General features: G+C 37.4%; 1 protein-coding gene across 1 annotated transcript in view; it reads left to right on the forward strand.

Annotated features, from left to right (window-relative positions):
• Window positions 1–13,795: 13,795 nt before the first annotated feature.
• DNAAF4 (dynein axonemal assembly factor 4) overlaps window positions 13,796–19,367 on the forward strand; it is a 51,073-nt gene continuing 45,501 nt past the window's right edge. Inside the window, exons 1-3 of the mRNA XM_032864910.1 lie at window positions 13,796–14,062; window positions 14,409–14,556; window positions 18,117–18,250. Of these exons, the coding sequence (XP_032720801.1) occupies window positions 13,940–14,062; window positions 14,409–14,556; window positions 18,117–18,250 (405 nt within the window). The 5' untranslated portion in view covers window positions 13,796–13,939. The remainder of the gene's footprint in view (window positions 14,063–14,408; window positions 14,557–18,116; window positions 18,251–19,367) is intronic.

The raw sequence follows: 19,367 nt of genomic DNA on the forward strand, positions 1-19,367 counted from the left end.
ATTGTGGTGATTTTGATTACTAACATGAAAACAAACACGGAAGTCCTTAGGTCTGAAAAAAAGCTAAAGTTCCTTGTAACAGTGTTACCTTCTATGGTTTTTGTCACCTTCTATGTACCTTGGTTAATAGGCAGCCAAGCTAAAGTCATTCATTGTTCTTTGACTTCTGTGAATTTTTCTTAATCGAGTGACAAAATCCCATGATAACTTTTTTGATTATGCTTTCTAAGGTCAGACCCTAAAGATAAATATAAATGTATTTTTATTCCATATTTTAATATATTAAATATATACATAATACATTTCCAAAATGTCTTTTAGACCCAAAACACCTTTTCCAAGAGTTTCCCTGGGAAGTCACAAAGATTTGTTCTTTTACCTTACAAAAAAAAAAAAAAAAAAAGGTAAAAATATTTGGGATTGTCAGATATGTTTCCCATTTCTTAATTGGCTCAATGTGATTATAAGAACTGCATCAGAAGAGGTGTCAAATCAAAAGAAAAAATCTTTTCTAGGTCAACCTTTAGGTAAGTACTACTTATGCAAACATGTTTCAGAGATTGTGAACTAAGCATAATTTCTCACTGCCCTCACTATCCACACTATGTTTCATTCCCTTGGGGGGAAGAGTGATCAAATCCTTATTATATAGTCATGTATTGAATCCTAATAGAGAACTCTCCTCCATTCTCATTTAGCCTCAGCCATTCAGTCCTATCATCGGAGCTTCTTTCTGTTTCTCTCTCATGCTTGCCTGAAGTCTCTGCTTGTAATCCACAGGTTAGAAATTGGGTCTTCAGCCAAGGAGAAGAGTCTTCGAGTCTTGAAGAAAAGATTCTGTTATGTACTCTCAAGGTACTTGGTTGCTTACCTTGTTACTCTTCTACTAGGTAACTACTGATAGCTCAAGAAATTAAGAGAGTGGGGGCGCCTGGGTGGCTCAGTGGGTTAAAGCCTCTGCCTTCGGCTCAGGTAATGATCCCAGGGTCCTGGGATCGAGCCCTGCATTGGACTCTCTGCTTAGCAGGGAGCCTGCTTCCTCCTCTCTCTCCGCCTGCCTTTCTGCCTACTTGTGATCTCTGTCTGTCAAATAAATAAATAAAATCCTTAAAAAAAAAATTAAGAGAGTGGCAGTGAAAAGTGGATGGATCTGAGAAATATTTCAGACATGGAGACTGGATTTGTAGTCTATCATAGATATAGTTGTCAAGGTCAACAACATTCAGTTCAAGAATGTTAAAAGTGACACTTTCATTCTCACGCAGGTAGAAAGCCATTTCATGTCTGCCAGGATGTGTATGAAAAAAAAATGCTTATGGTTAAGTCCAGGAGAAAAGCCCTGGATCTGTTCAAATGTCTAAGTAGCAATAGTAATGAGCACTTTGCACTCTATTAAAGAGGATTAAATCTTATTTAATCTTCTTAATGCCCTGCAAATAGATATAATTGCCTCTATTTTACAGATTGAGGAAACTAAGACTCAGGTGGTGAGAAACGTACTCAAGGTCATACAGTTAATAAAAGTAGAGTGAGATTCTAAACCAATTAGTCTGATTTTAAGCACTAGATTGTAGTACCAAATTTTAACATCAAGAGTAAAATAACAAACAAACAAATAAATAAATAAATAATTTTAGCCTGAAAACATGTTAACATTCCCAAATTCCTGCCTTGGATCTTGAATGTCTTGCCTTTGAGGACCCTTTTCTGACCTTGTTCTATCTTTACTTTCTCTAAAAGGTAAAGAAATTGCAGGTCAAGAGCATGTGCCATCCAGTACTCATGCTCCCTCTTCTATTTTTTCTTTTTCCTTAAGATTTTGTTTATTTATTTGAGAGAGAGGGAGCACAGAGGGAGAGGGAGAAGCGGACTCCCTGCTGAGCAGGAAGCCCAATGCTGGCCAATACCAGGATCCTGGGATCATGACCTGAGCTGAAGTCAGATCCTTAACCAACTGAGTTACCCAGGACCTTCATGTTCCCTCTTCTAGACCATGTTTGGGCTGCTCCAAATCTGGAATTTGTGATTATCCTTAGGAACATTATGAGTCTTTTTCTGGCTAGCCTGCAGAGGGTGGCCTGTGCAGCTATCTTTTTTTTTTTTTCTAAATTAAGCTAAAATTTATACATAACATTATTAGTTTCAGGTGTACAATATAATAAATTGATCTTTGTATATACTATGTATACACTACAAAAAATCACAATAATCCAGTTACCATCTGTGACCATACAATTAACCCCTTTCACCTATTTTGCCCACGTACTACCTCCTTCCCCTCTGATAACCATCAATCCGTTCTATGAGTTTTCTTTGTTCATATATGTATGTATACACACACATATAAATACATATATATGTATATATATGATATACTCTACACATATAAAATATATGTGTATATACATATATTCTACATACAATTGAAATCCTACAGTATTTGTCTTTCTCAGTCTGACTTATTTCACTTAGCAAAATACACTTGAGGTCCTCTCATGTTGTTGTAAATGACAGGATTTCCTTCTTTTTATGGCCGAATAGTATTCCTGTGTGTGTGTGTGTGTGTGTGTGTGTGTGTGTATTTCACATTTTCTTTATCCATTCATCCATTGATGAACATTTAAATTGTTTCCATATCTTGACTATTGTAAATTAGTGTAATGAACATCAAAGTGCATATATCTTTTTAAATTAGTTTTCAATTTTTTCAGATAAATATCCAGAAGTGGTATAGCTGGATCATATGTTAATTCTATCTTTATTTTTTCAAGGAACCTCCATGGTGTTTTCCATAGTGGCTGCACCAGCTTGCATTCCCACCAACAGTGTATGAGGGTTCCTTTTCCTCCACATCCTCTCCAACACTTATTTCTTGATTTTTGTTTGTCTTTTTAAAAAATATATTTATTTATTTATTTATTTATTTATTTATTTATTTGAGAGAGAGAGAGAGAGGGAGAGAGCAGGGGAGGAGCAGAGGGAGAGGGACAAGCAGACTGTATGCTGAGTGAGGAGCCTGACTCCAAGACCCCGAGATCATGACCTGAGCTGAAATCAAGAGTTGGCATGCTTAACCAACTGAGTCACCCTGACACCCCTGTTTTCATAACAGACATTCTGTTGATGTGAGCTGATATCTCATTGTGGTTTGACTTGCACTTCACTAATAATTAGTGATACTGGAAATATTCTTTTTTTTTTTAAGATTTTATTTATTTATTTGACAGACAGAAATCACAAGTAGGCAGAGAAGCAGGCAGAGAGAGAGGGGGAAGCAGACTCCCTGCTGAGCAGAGAGCCTGATGCGGGGCTCAATCCTAGGACCCTGGGATCATGACCTGAGCCGAAGGCAGAGGCTTTAACCCACTGAGCCACCCAGGCGTCCTGATACTGGAAATATTCTTTTTTTTTTTTTTTAAAGATTTTATTTATTTATTTGACAGAGAGAGATCACAAGTAGACAGAGAAGCAGGCAGAGAGAGAGAGGGAAGCAGGCTCCCCGCTGAGCAGGGAGCCCGATGCGGGACTCGATCCCAGGACCCTGAGATCATGACCCGAGCCGAAGGCAGCGGCTTAACCCACTGAGCCACCCAGGCGCCCCTGGAAATATTCTTATGTGTCTGTTGGCCATCTCTATGACTTCTTTGGAAATGGATTTTTCATTTTATTTGCTTTTGAGTTACTTATATATTTTGGATATTAACCTCTTATCAAGTATATGATTTGCAAATGTTTTCTACTATTCAGTAGTTTGTCTTTCACTTTATGGATGGTTTCCCTTGCTGGGCAGAAGCTTTTTAGTGTGATATAGTCATACTTGTTTATATTTGCTTTTGTTGCCCTAGCTTTTGGAATAAAATTCAAAAATCCAATGCCGACGTTATTATCAAGAAGCTTACCACTTGGGTTTCCTTCTAGGAGTTTTATGGCTTCAGGTCTTATATTTAAGTCTTCAGTCTATTTTTAAGTTAATTTTTTTGTAAGGTAGTGGTCCAGTTTCATTCTTTTGCATGTGGCTGTCCAATTTTCCCAACATCAGTTATTGAAGAGATTGTCCATTCCCTACTGTGTATTCTTGGCTCCTTTTTCGTAGATTAATTGACCATATATAAATGGGTTTATTTCTGGGCTCTGTATTCTGCTCCATTGAGTTGTGTGTCTGTTTTTATGATGGTAACATAACTATTTTGGTTACTATAGCTTTGTAGTATAGTTTGAAATCAGGGAGTGGGTACCTTCAGCTTTGTTCTTTCTCAAGATTGCATTGACTGGCCTGTACTTCTTGTGTGTATATCCCTTTGCTCAAGGACAGGCTTTCTGGGGTGCCTGGGTGGCTCGATGGGTTAATAAGCCTTTGCCTTTGGCTCAAGTCATGATCTCGGGGTTCTGGGATCGAGCCCTGCATCGGGCTCTCTGCTCAGTGGGGAGCCTGCTTCCCCCCGCCCCCGGCCTGCCTCTCTGTCTACTTGTGATCTCTGTCTGTCAAATAAATAAATAAAATCGTAAAAAAAAAATAAATAAGATAGGCTTTCCTTCTCCTACGCTTCTGCAGAAAACTCTTGAATTTGGCCTTCCAGGTCATTTTGAGGTATATTTAGTCAAGGTAAGAAAACAGTTGTCTTGTTTTAGGACTACTGTACAGTATTTCATTTATATTTATAGAGTAATGATTTAATATTTTTCTAATAATATTGTATTAATTTTTTATTAATATTTATTGATATTCTTTAATACATATTGGAACTTTTAACAGCTGAATGTTACGGTAATAAATATCTATATTTATCTAAAGATAAAATTCTGGGGTGCCTGGGAGGCTCGGTTGGTTAAACGACTGCCTTCAGCTCAGGTCATGATCCTGGAATCCTGGGATTGAGTCCTGCATCAGGCTCCCTGCTTGGCAGGGGGTCTGCTTCTTCCTCTGACACTCTCCTTCTCAATCTCTTTCTCTCTCTCTCTCTTTCTCTCAAATAAAGAAAATATTTTTAAAAAAGATAAAACTCGAAAATTTTAAACTAAACTCAGTTATAAATTTTTTTGATTTTGGGAGAGAGAGAAAGAGAGAAAGCAAGGAGGGGCAGATGGAGAGGGAGAGAGAGAATCATAAGCAGGCTCCAAGCCCAGCACAGAGCCTGACTCAGGGCTTGATCTCACAACCCTGAGATCATGACCTGAGCTGAAATCAAGAGTTGGAGGCTTAACCAACGGAGCCACCTAGGTGGCCCAGTTATGAAATGTTTTTAAAAATTGTTGACAAAATACAAAAATTAATGTTTACATTCTTCTCTTACTAATCTTTAGTAACTAGCACACAAAATTTCCCTAATAGCTATTCTCCATAATGATAAATTAAGATTTTTTTCTTTTTTCAATACATTTTATAAGTTAGACCAGTTTCAGTTTCACAGAAAATACAGAGCTCTCCCATATCTCTTTGCCCCCATATTTGTACAGCCTCCTCCATTCTCAGCATCCCCCACCAGAACAATACATTTGCTATAACTGATTAACCTACAATGGCATGTCATTATTATACAAAGTCCATTGTTTACATTAGGGCTCATATTTGGTATTTCATATTCTAAGGGTTTGGAAATGTATACTGACATGTGTCCACAATTATGTTATCATACAAAATCCTTTGTACTTTACATATTCATCTCTTCCTCTCTCCAACCCCTAGCAACCACTGTTTTTATTTTGTTTTGTTTTGTTTTGTTTTGTTTTACTGCTTCTGTTGTTTTGCCTTTTCAAGAGGTTACACAGTTGGAACCAATAGTATGTACTTTTTCAAACTGGCTTCTTTCACTTAGTAATATACATTTAAGTTTTCTCCATGTCTTTTCATGGCTCAATAGCTCATTTCTTTTTAGCACATAATAATATTCCATTATCTGGATGTACCATGGTTTATTTATTCATTCAACTACTGCAGGACAGCTTGTTGTGACCAAATTTAAGTAGTTATGATTAAAGCTACCATAAACATCTGTGTGCAGGTTTTTGTGTAGACATAAGTTTTCAGTTCTTTTTAGCAAATACCAAGGAGTATGATTGCTAGATCATACAGTTAGAATATGTTTCATTTTTTAAAATATTTTTTAAATTTATTTTTATCATTATGTATTTATTTACTTATTTATTTTGGAAGAGAGAGAGAAGAGAGTAAGAGAGAAGGGGAGAGGAGTGGGGAGAGATGTGGAGGGGGGGAGAGAATCCCAAGCAGGCTCCATACCCAGCACAGAGCCTGATGTGGGGCTTGATCTCACAACCCTGAGATCATGACCTGAGCCAAAATCAAGAGTCAGATGCTTAACCAACTGAGCCACACAGGTGTCCTAAGAATGTTTCATTTTGTAAGAAACTGCTAAACTGTCTTCCAAGTGGCTTTACCATTTTGTATTCTTAGCAGCAATGAATGAGGATGTTGCTCCACATCCTCATCAGCACTTGGTGTTGTCAATGTTCTGGATTTTGGCCATTCTAATACATGCATAGTAGTATCTCGTTATTGTTTGTTGTTCTCATTTGCATTTCTTTGATAACATAAGATGTGGAGCATCTCTTTATATGCTTATTTATCACCTGTATATCCTCTTTGGTGAAGTGTCCGTTACAGTCTTGAGCTCGTCTTTTAATAGGGCTGTTTTCTTTTTTAATTGAAGTATAGTTGACATATGATGTTATATTACTTTCAGGTGTAGAGGGACCTGAAAGTGATCTGACAGTTCTAGACATTAACTTAGTGCTCACCATGATGTCTAGTCACCATATATAGCATCAATTATACTATTACTGACTGTATTCCCTATACTGTACTTTACATCTCCATGACTTATTTATTTTATAACTGAAAGTTTGTATCTATTAATCGCAACTAATTGAATTTGTTTTCTTACTGTTTTGAGTTTTGAAAGTTCATATATATTTTGAATAAGAGTCCTTTATCAAATATGTCTCTTGGAAATATTTTCTCCCAATCTGTGTATTGTCTTTTCATTCTCTTGACAGTGACATTTACAAAGCAGATATTTTTTATTTTAATTATGTCTAGCCTATTAGTTCTTTCTTTCATAGATCACGCCTTTTGGTATATATCTAAAAAGTTATCATCAAACTCAGGACAACCTAGATTTTCTCCTGTGTTATCTTTTAAGAGTTTTATAGTTTTACATTTTAAATTTGAATCTGTGATCCATTTTGAGTTCATTTTTGTGAAAGGTGTAATGGTTATACCTAGATTCTTTTTTTTGTATGTGCATGTCTAGTTATTCCAGCAACATTTGTTGAAAATACTATCTTTTCTCCATTATATTACCTCTTTTCCTTTTCTTAAAAATCAGTCAGCTAGGGGTGCCTGGGTGGCTCAGTGGGTTAAAGCCTCTGCCTTTGGCTCAGGTAATGATCCCAGGGTCCTGGGATTGAGCCCCGTGTCAGGCTCTCTGCTCAGTGGGGAGCCTGCTTCCTCCTCTCTCTCCATCTGCTTCTCTGCCTGCTTGTGATCTCTGTCTGTCAAATAAATAAATAAAATCTTAAAAAAAAAATCAGTCGACTATATTCATGTGGGTATATTTCTGGGCTCTCTTTTCTGTTCCATGGATTTACTTGACTATTTTTCTCATTAATACTACACTGCATTGATTATTTTCTTCCCAAATTGATCTATGATTGATCAAGATTCAATCTATTGATTTAGATTAAATGCAATCCCAATCAAAATACTAGCAAATTATTTTGTGGATATTGACAAGCTGATTCTACAGTTATATAGAGAGGCAAAAGACCCAGAATAGTCAACACAATATGGAAGGAGAAGAACAAAATTAGAGGAGTGACAATACCCAACATCAAGAGTTGGCATGCGTGCATGTGCATACACACACACACACACACACACACACACACACAAGACTACTTGCCACAAGGCTGGCTACAGCACCTTGGAGATTTCTAGAAAGCTGGTATGTCTCACCTCACAAAATGAATTAGGAAATATCCCCTCTGCCTCTATCTTCTAAAAGAGATTGTAGAAAATTGGTATAATTTCTTCCTTAAATGTTTAGTAGAATTCACCAGCGATCCTATCTAGGTCTGGTGATTTCTGTTTGGGAAAGTTATTGATGATTGATTCAGTTTATTTAATAGATATAAGTCTACTCATATTGCCTATTTCTTCTTCTGTGAGTTTTGAGAGATTGTGTGTTTCAGTAAATTGGTCCATTTCATTGAGGTTATCAAACTTATAGACATATAGAGTTGTTCATATTATTCCTTTATTATCCTTTTAGTATTCATGGAATTTGTAGTGATATCCCCTCTTTTGTTTCTGATATTAGTAATTTGTGTCCTCTCTTTTTTCTTAGTTAGCTTGTCTAGAGGTTGTCAATTTTGTTGATCTTTTCTAATAACCAACTCTGTTTTATTGATCTTCTCTATTGAGGTCCTGTTTTCAATTCCATTGAATTCTGCTCTAATTTTTATTCTATTTTTCCTGCTTACTTCAGATTTTAATTTAATCCTTGTTTTCCTGGTTGCCTAAGGTGGAAGCTTAGATGAATGACTTTAGATTTTTCTTCTTGTCTAACATATGCATTTGATGGTATAAATTCAGTTAAACTCTGATAAAACCCCAGCAGATTAGGATCTGATTAAACACTTTCTTCTGAAGGCCGAACTTTGCTAAGAGCAGAATGCTCAGCATATTTCAAAATAGTTCCTTTTCTCCTTTCCCTGTTGGGAGCACTGGGAGATTTTTCTCTGATTTTGACTGTGAGAACCTGGTACAGCTTTAGGAAGTGAAACTCACAAAAGTGTAGGGGCTCCCTGATGATTGGGTCTCCCTGGAGTTTTTATGTCTGAAACTTACCCACAGTCAGCTGCAATTTGTGAACTACAGTTCAGGTTTTCCTATCTTGACACTGTTCCCATGGAGGTTTCTTCTTTAATTGGTTGTGATTCTCTGTATTCATTTGTTGGCCTCTCCAATTTTGGGGGTAGTGATTTGCTCTGTGACCTCACTTTTTTAATGGATCTAAGAAGAGTTGTTGATTTTTAAATTTTGTTCACATAGGGTGGAGTGTTGGCTTTCAAGCTCTTTATCTGTAAAGAGCCGATCAGACTTTTGAAAAAATTAAATAACTGATATTGTGCTAAAGCAATCTAATAGAAAAAATCATCAAGATCTGTACCCCGTAAGTGTAAATCTACGATATATGGACCAAAAATGAAAGGAAAAGAATAGTCACTTTATAGTTTCTAAATGAGATCTAACTGTATATTCTTGTCTAATTGTAGAACACATTGTCTTTTTCTAAAACCCAAATTTAAAATAGTAAAATAACTAATGCATTTAAGATCTAGTGCCTAGATTTTGGTCTGATATGCTAGTCTCCATTAAAAAGAACTAAGGTGGGTGCCTGGGTGGCTCAGTGGGTTAGGCCTCCACCTTCGGCTCAGGTCATGATCTCAGGGTCCTGGGATTGAGTCCCACATCGGGCTCTCTGCTCAGCAGGAAGCCTGCATCCTCCCTTCTCTCTCTTTCTGCCTGCCTCTCTGCCTACTTGTGATCTCTCTCTCTCTCTCAAATAAATAAATAAAATCTTAAAAAGAACTAAGGTTTCTTAGAGAATAACTGATTCCATTTCCTAGAGGAAAAAAAAAAGAAAAAATGTCAAAAATGGTTCTAAATCATCTTGTTCTAAGAATAAATTATCTTAAATGGCTTTTAAAATTCTGGAATGATATTAAAAATCATAGTCAACCTTTCCCAGTGGCCAAATATGATAATATGACCATCAAAAATAAAAAATTATAGTTACTTATTTTTAGGTTAAGAATAATAAATTAGATTTAATTGTGACTTCATAATGTACATTTTCACTCCCTCAGAACCTCACAATATGTAAGGAGAAAATAGAGATCTTCCTTTACCATAGAGTTAGTTTTTAATTTTTTACTTCAGTTTTATAATATGTTACATAAAACATGATGCAGATATTTGTATTTTTAAGTTATGAATCACAGTACAAGTAGTACATATCTATCACCCAAAATTTTAACAAAGAGAGAGAGAGAGAGAGAAATATAACTTGACAATTTCTTTGGTGCTCTCTGAGGGCTTGCTTTGATATAATTAACAGAATCAAACAAAAATTATTTTGGGTGTTCTTTCTGGGTTTATTTAGGGAACAAGCCAATAGGACTTGGACTTCTGGTCTCCCAGTGGGAGGGAGTGCATCTGAACCCAGCTGGCCGTGGTACTATCACCTTCTTCCAACTAAAACTTTCCATGTGATTCAAGGTATAAAGATCCTGGGTAGGTTTCTTGGACAAGTCTTTTTTTTTTTTTTTTAAAGATTCATTTATTTATTTTAGAGAGGGAGAGTGCATGGGGGAGGGACAGAGGGAGAGAGAATAATCCTAAAAAGACTGCCTGCTGAGTGTGGAGCCTGATGTGATGCTCAATCCCCAAACCATGAGATCATGACCTGAGTGGAAATCAAGGGCCGGACAACTAACTGACTGAGTAACCCATGTACCCCTCTTGGACAAATAAATAGTTGTACCTAAACAAAGACTGCCTTGTGCCCCAGTTATTTCCCTACTGACAAGATTCCTTTCATGTTTTCCCTGCAAGAAAGGAGAGCAAAAAAGGGATGGAATTGTCTTCTATAATGCAAACTCACACTGAAGATCTAACATAGTGCTCTGACCCCAATATACTTCTCCTTGAGATGATTGCAGAATGGTGGAACCTGTGTTTTTTCCTTAGTTTTGTAAACAAAGTTCCCTTTTCACCAATAAAACCTAGCCCTTAACCTAGTGGTTCTAACTTTGGTGTGGGTTGGAATTACCTGGTGGGCATGTTAAAACACAGATTGCTAGGTCACACTTCCAGAATTTCTGTAGACCTGGAATGAGGTCTGAGAATTTGCATTTCTAGAAAATTCCTAGGTAATGCTGATATTATGGTAAGAGGACCACATTCTGAGAACTGTTGTCTTAATTCACACAGTGGAAATCAGCTCACAAAGGGTCCCACTGGCAAGACCTTCACCTAGGAGTTAATCATTGTCCTTTCTTGTGCCCTACTTTCCTTTATAATTTTACCACATAGATAAGAATTCTTAACCAAGAGATGACTTGACTTACTTTTCTCACTCATCCATCCAGTGTATAGTTATAATTAATTTTCACTGTTCTATGATATTCTGTTGTGTGAATAAAACTATTGATAAACATTTGGCTTGTTTTCAGGTTTTTGCTAGGAAATTGTTATGAAGAGTCACTTCCTTAGTCATAGAATTACCCTTGTTTTTTGAAAGGACCTATCTAGCGGGAACCCTCCTGGGGTGCCTGGTTGGATCAGTTGGTTAAGTATCTGCCTTTGACTCAGGTCATGATCTCAGGGTCTTGGGGTTGAGTGTAACATTGGGTTCCTCAGTGGAGACCCTGTTTCTCCCTCTCCTTCTGCTGCTCCCCCATGCTTGTGCGCTGCCAAATAAAATCTTAAAAAAAGAGAGAGAGAGAGAGTCCCTTAGACCTTTCCCTAAATTCTAACATCGTCTTACTGAGACAACCAGTGGTGTATGTTCTGCCTTGCTCAGTGAGTACTGAACTCAACTTATTCAAGTATATGTGTGCCTGTGGTCTTTGGCTGAAGGGCTTATATGTAAAATATCTTCACATTCCTTGTTGTGCCTTTTGATGGACACCAGTTCTTAGTATTAGTTCAAATTTTGAATCTTTTTCCTTTATGGTTAGTACTTTTTATGTCCTATTTAAGAATTCCTGTCTTGCTCCAAGGTCATATGGATATGTATTTTTTTGCTACGTATGTATTTCTAATATCCAAACTTTTGTTTTTAGTTCATTTAAGTTCATTTTTGTGTATGATACCATATGATGTAGAAATCTAATCTCCTTTTTTAATGTGGTAACCATTTTTCATATCAACAATGTATTCAAGAGCCATTCCTTTCTGTGCTTTTCCCCACTTACATGCACAGCCACCTCTACTATATATCAAACTTCTATCTATACATGAGTTAAATTACATCTCTTTTATTTTTAAAATGTAATAAATAGTTTAAGACTTTAAGATGGGATGTTTCAAGGTTGTGAAACCTTGTTTAGATAAATACATAAATCATAAAACAATGTTAAAAATTAGTGTTTTAAGTTAGTAATAGTTGATGCAATGATTCAGTAATAAAACTTATCAAGTTTTTTAAAAAGATAATTCATTCAGAGTGTAGGAAATTTAGTAAGGCTATGGTAGTCCAGAGAACAATTTAACTGCAGAGGTGTGTATGTGCTTAACAAAGTGGTTGCTAATAGATTTTTTTTTTAAAGCCCCAAATGACAAAAAGTATCCCTTTCATTATCTTCCATACATACATTATCTCACTTTTTATATAGTCAGAGAATCTAGTCTTTAAAATTTTACATGAAAGAAATGTATAAATCCTCTCTTTTGAAGACACAAGAAAGTCTGAAACAAAATGGTAAAAGTAAGAATAGAATCAAAGGGAAGAAAATGCCAAAAGTGAGGACAAAGGAAAAGAAGTCTAAGAATGGCTCCCAGTAGTCAAAGTTACAGAACCTTGAGATGATGAACCTCTGACAAAATTAGATAAGGTACTGAGGGGTAGCCTGTTTGGGGGAAAAGAGGATATATTTTTTTTTCTCCCAAGTATTTCCAGGAGGTTTAAAATTTGTTTTAGTGGCCTGCAAAAGTAAAAAGTTTAAAATCCAAATCCATAGGTGGCAAGTAGTTCATAGGTGCTTAAATTTGGGTAAATTAACTTTGTCCTTTTTTCTTTTCTTTTTTTTTTTTCTTTTAAGATTTTATTTATTTTAGAGAGAGAGAGAGAGAGAGAGAGAAGAGAGGCAGAGGGAAAGGCAGGGAAACTCACACAGACTCTTCCCAAAACACACAGCTCAGGCCTCTCTGCTCTCTCCACCCTGAGATCAGGACCGTAATGGAAAACAAGAGCCACCCAACGGACTGAGCTACCTGGGCACCCCTTTTTTTGTTCTTTTTTTTTTTTTTTAAACATTAAATTCAGTAACTTATAAACTGAGTCTAGAGAAAGCAACCTAGGGAAGGATTATTGGAATGGGAGTTAAGAGAACAGGATTCTAATCATTATTCTGCCATTAATCTAAATGGCAGTGGGGTTAAATGTGTGGGTGTCAAATTCCTTAAATATGCAGGATGAACTACATCACCTTTAAAGTCACTCCAGAGCTAAGGTTCTGTCTTCTTAAGCAATTGTAAAATGTATCCGTGTAAATCCAAGCTATCCTACAGCTGAGTTGCAGCCAAGCATTTGTCACTTGAGTCATAAGGCCATTTCTTTCCAGGTCTTAAACCATGTAAGGAACCCTACATTTGATCTTTTGGAGGCCTTACAGTTAACAGGATTTGGAGCACTGCAATAGTTAAGGCCAAATTCCCAGTCCAGGACCTCTGTACGGCCAAGAAATTTCCAAAACAGGAACAACAAATGATGTTCTGACAGCCTCCATCAGAACAAAAGGCCAGGGCTGCTAGGCGCAGGGGCGGTGCACCTGCTTCTCACAGGTCAGGTCACTCTCCACCGTAACTCGTTTTTGTTGTTGTTGTTCTTTTTTTGCATCCTCGGGAGCAAAGCTCTTTTCTTAAAGGAAGACCTATTTATTCGATGATTCATTCAGGCTTCAGGGAACGGATTATAGCCACAGAAGTAGTCTTACCGCCCGCTCCAAGAAGCCCGGGCAGTCACGAGGGGAGTTTGTGAGCCGGTCTCAGAGGCGCGCCCGGGGCACGCTGGGAGCCGGGGCACCTTGGCCGGCCTGACCCGGAAGGGCTGGTGCGTAGTAACCCCGGTTGCCGTAGCAACCAAGCCGCGCTAGTCCTAACCATCCGCATCCTCCAGTCCATCCACCTCCCGAGATGCCGCTGCAGGTGAGCGATTACAACTGGCAGCAGACAAAGACAGCGGTGTTTATCTCTGTGCCTCTCCGGGGCGTCTGCGTCAGAGACGCGGACGTGTTCTGCACAGAAAACTATCTGAAGGTAGGAATTCGAGTTGTGCCTGCCGTGTCCCCGGGGTGTGGTCCCCAGCTTCTGAGAGCGCGGCTCTGTATACGCCACAGGCGCGTTCTTGCAAATAAGCGTCCTAAAATTTAATTCTTTTTTTTTTTTTTAAAGTAGAATCTCATGAGATGATACCTCATCTTTGAAAGATGTCATCAGACCAGAGATTATTTTTATCCAGGGTTTCTTCATATGCCTTGTTATTCGGATAAATTTATAGCAGGAATTTAAGAAAAGGGATCTGGACCTCTATCTCTTGTTTCTTAACGGCTGTGTCTTTATTTTGTTTAACTAAATTAACCTCTGTTTACTCCCGTCTGAATAGGTCAACTTTTCTCCATTTCTATTTGAAGTGTTTCTCTATGCACCCATAGACGATGAAAACAGCAAAGCCAAGATTGGGAATGACACTATTGTATTCACATTATATAAAAAAGAAGTGGCCATGTGGGAGACCCTTTCTGTGTCAGGAGGTAAGTTTTTTATTAAAAGATGTTCATCTGGTTGTGCTTTTTATATTTTATACCTTAAAAATTTTTTTTCAGAACAATTGTTTCTCTTCTAGAAGAAAAAATAGGAACGTGAGCATGATTTAAATGACATAGTGCTTCAGCTGCTGCTTAAATAACATAAAGATTGAATAATTCAAAAGTTAGAGCACATTTATAATAGCTATCAAACAGATGTGAGCTTGTATTCTCAGAGGATAAGGCCTCTTGGTATGATCTTTATTGAACACTTATTTTGTATTAGGGATTAACACATCTGGTAATCCTTAGAACAACCTATTACTTAGGTTACCTCCCTCCGATCCCCATTTTTTTTTTTTAAGGTGAGGCTACTGAGACACAGAGTGTTGAATAATTGGCACAGGTCCCACAACTAATAAGTGGCAGACTGGAACTGGAGCTTTAGCAATTTGATGCTAAAGCTGTGGTTCTTAACCCTGGCTACATATTTGAATCACCTACAAAACTTTAAAATAATACAGATATCTGAAACTCACCCTAGACCAATCAAATCAGTTTCTGTGAGTGGGAAAATCTTTCCAGGGATTATAGTGTGCAAAGCCGAGATCCTCTGTTCTCTGTACTCTTAATGAGTACTCTATTCTATTCTGCCACAATTGACTTTGTGGTTGAGTAATTGCCCCTGCTGCTTTGCCTTTATTTCCTTCCTCCCTGTTCTGGTTGTCATGTATTCTAGGGCTTTATATCTACTGCCTGAAATTTCTCTTAGGCCTCTGGCATTAAGTCTTGAGTAGGAACTACTGACAATGGGGAGATTGCAGGCTTTCTTTTTTTAAATTTATTTTTTAGTAATTTCTACACTTGACTTGTGGCTTGAATTCATGACCCTAAGATCATGAGTCACATACTCTTCCAAATGAGCCAGCTAGGCACCCTGCAGTCCTTTATAATAATTCTTTCTTGATACCTTGCAGTGGAATTTAATTTTGTAACCCTCAAGACCAGGTAGAATTTTTATCTAAAGTCTAGTATTCAGCTCAGAAAATACTGGCTAAGGTAGATTACCATAGCCAGGTTACCTTAGCTCTTTAGTGGGTTCCAGCCTAACTGAAGAGTTTTTAAAAACTACATTTTTGCTGTCCTACTCATTCTTTCCTTTGTGATTCAGTAATTCTGAGATGGGGCCTGGGACTCTGTCATGAAACATACCCAGGGTGTTCTGACTTCTTACCTAAGATCAAATGTAAACACTTTATTTATTTCAGTTCTTGTTGATGATATTAATTTTAAAGTAAGATGGTACCAGAACCATCATCTATTTTATAATGGTTCATTTTAAAATAAACAGCTTGGGAATGGTGGAACCGCAGGTGATTCTGATGACTGACCAGGCTTGAGAACCAGTGACTTAAATGTTTGTGTGTGTGTGTCTGTCTCTCTCCAGGAAATATTTTGTCTGCCAACTTTTTAGGATATAAAGGAGAATCAAGGAATGCCTAGGTGGCTCAGTCGGTTAAGCGTCTTCCTTCAGCTCAGGTCATGATCCCAAGGTTCTAGGATCGAGTCCCACATTGAGCTCCTTCCTCAGCGGAAAGCCTTCTTCTCCCTCTGCCTGCTGCTCCCCCTGCTTGTGTGCTCTCTCTCTCTCTCACTCGGGCGCTCTCTCTCTGACAAGTAAATAAATAAAAAAAGAGAGAGAGAGAGAGAAAGAAGAATCATGTCAGAAAACCTGTTACTTTTCCCTACATGACACTTTCTTCTATGTCAAATTCTCTTCTTAACGTGCTTGGCTATCTTTTCCAGGAGTGGGAAAATAATTTTATTTCCTAATCATGATCTTCCTCTCTATTTTATAAATCTGCTTTCAATGCACACCTGCTTGAGTCTTCTCTTTCATGGTAATATGATCATCCATTCCAAAATTTGACCATTTAAACCAAGGTTTAACAAATTCTTTCTGTAAAGGACCAGATAGTATTTTGAATGTTAGGAGCCCTATGGTCTCAGGCACAATTACTTAGTTCTTCTATGGTAGCACAAAAGTAGCCAACAAACAATACATATATATGGACACCGAAATTTGAATTTTATCTAATTTTTATGTCACAAGGTATTATTTTGATTTTTCAACTATTTAAAAATGTAAAAAGTATTCTTCACTTGTGTGCTAGAGGAAACAAGCAGTAGTTTAGATTTGGTCATAGTGTGCCAACTCTGATTTAGATTGACCAACACAGTCTTAAAACTAGCTTATGTAATAAGTAATGAGCATTGATTTTACTTCAAAAACCAGGGTTGAAAGTCCTTTAGAAATCAAACTCAGTTACAGAGCAACTCAGTGAAATTATTTCTTTAACAATTTTGTTTCTCACATGAAGTGTGTGGAACTCCAATCTATATGCCAAGTCTTCCTCATTTTTCAGAACATAATAGGTTAATTTTCTTCTGAAGTTTTTTCTTGGTATACTCTTCATTATTTTTCAATGTGAAAGTAGGTTCTTTCATCCTTTATCCTTGAATCTGGTCCAGTTGTCTGTCACTCTGTTATTAAACAGGAGGAGGGTTGGGAGAAGTTTCAGACTTACTTCCAGTCCTAAGGCCTAGTTAAGATCTTGAATTAGTAAAAATTCCATGCTTCTTTTTTCCTTTTCCTTTTGTTTTTAAAGATTTTATTTATTTATTTTACAGATAGAGATCACAAGTAGGCAGAGAGGCAGGCAGAGAGAGAGGAGGAAGCAGACTCCCTGCTGAGCAGAGAGCCCGATGTGGGGCTCGATCCCAGGACTCTGGGACCATGACCTGAGCCAAAGGCAGAGGCTTTAACCCACTGAGCCACCCAGGCGCCCCCCTTTTCCTTTTTAAGGCAATTTCTTTGAAAATTAAAATTCCAGACTTTTTTTTTAACTGTTAACTGAAATTTAGCATTCCCTTCCATCATGAATGTAGGCAACAAACAACAGCTGTATCAACAAGTATCACGAAGACATTTATATTATGAAGTACATTTATCTTTTATACTCACTACTTCGAAATTGTAGGATTTATTACGCTATCACAAAACAAATCTCATCTTCTCTTCTAGGAGACCTCATAGTGATGATTTATTGTGATTAGATTTATAAGCAAATATCCTTGGTTTCCTGAAAGAGGGAGAAGGATAAATGTGTACTCTTTCCCTCCATCCTGTCCCATCCCCCTCTCTTTACCACTTCCCCCTCTCTTTTCCCATTACACCTCTCCCTTTTATGTCCCTCTCCCTGTCCTCATTGTTTCCCCTCTCACTCTGATTCACCCTTCCTCTTGTTCCCACTTTCTCTCATTCATATTTTCTTTCTCTCTCCTTCTCTACCTCTGCAGTAAATAATTGCTGTTATAGTTGCCTGCTTACCTTTTAATGTTAGCTTCTTGGCCAGTTTAATATTGAGAAATGCTTTCACTTCTCTATGTGAATTTGTCCTCCGCCACCTCCCGCCCAAATTGCATCCTGGATCAGGGTCTTAAGCAGTTTTCTCCTAAGTAAAACACTCATCATAATCCTAATTTAGTGATATTTCTTGTTTTAGTTGACAAAGAGATGATGCAAAGAATGAGGGAGAAATCTATTTTACAAGCACAAGAAAGAGCAAAAGAAGCTACAGAAGCAAAAGCAGCAGCAAGGCGAGAAGATCAAAAATATGCACTAAATGTTATGATGAAGGTAAGTTGCAGATTGATGGGAAAGTCCTCTCATTAAAGAGGTAATAGTAAACTCTGTAAGGATAATTTATTCCAATCACTGTACTTCCTCACTTCTTTATTTATACTTTGGTTATAGGACTTACTATGTTATAGAGGCTTTCTATTACTTCCATGTGTTCCTAAAAATCTATATGAAAGTGGAGAGTATAAAGGTTAGATAATAGATTTACTTGTCTCAGAGAGAATGTTCTATTTCCAAGGGAGTAAAAAAATTATAATTTTCTATGGTGAAAGTGTTTTACTTCTTTTTCAATCTTGGAAAAATGGATATGATTATTTAAAACAAGAAGAGCCTAGATTGAACACCGAACACTGACATATTAATATCTTTTTAACTGTTGAGGCTTCCAAGTTAAAACTTTTTTAAAAAAGATTGATTTATTTATTTAGAGAGCAAGAGCAAACAAACAGGGAGAGGAGCGGAAGGAGATGGAGAGAATCCCAAGCAGACTCTGACTCCCAGCCTGATGCCAGACTCAGTCTCACTACCCGGAGATTATGACCTGAACTGCAATCAAGAGTTGGACACTTAACTGACTGAGCCACTCTGGTTCCCCTCAAGTTAAAGCTTTAATTAGCAATATATATTTTTTAAAGATTTTATTTATTTATTTGACAGACAGAGATCACAAGTAGGCAGAGAAACAGGCAGAGAGATAGGAGGAAGCAGGCTCCCTGCTGAGCAGAGAGGCCGATGCAGGGCTCGATCCCAGGACCCTGGGATCATGACCTGAGCTGAAGGCAGAGGCTTCAAACTGCTGAGCCACCCAGGTGCCCAAGCGATACATTTGTTGAGATATAATTCACATACCATATAATTCACCCATGTAAAGCTTACAATTCATTAGTTGATAATATTTAGAGAAGTGTGACCATCAGCACAATTTTAGGACATTTTCATTACCCCAAAAGAAACCCTGTGTCTGTTAAGAGTCACTCCCCATTTCTCCCACTTACTCCAGCTCCAGGCAACCACTAATCCACTTTCTGTCTTTATAAATTTATCTATTCTGTTTTTTACAAGTTAAAAGTGTTTATTTATTTTCTTGCTACTGAGTTATATGAGTTCTTCTATA

Source organism: Lontra canadensis, unplaced genomic scaffold (assembly GCF_010015895.1).
Source record: "Lontra canadensis isolate GAN:19392208 unplaced genomic scaffold, GSC_riverotter_1.0 scaffold28, whole genome shotgun sequence".
Lineage (NCBI taxonomy): Eukaryota > Metazoa > Chordata > Mammalia > Carnivora > Mustelidae > Lontra > Lontra canadensis.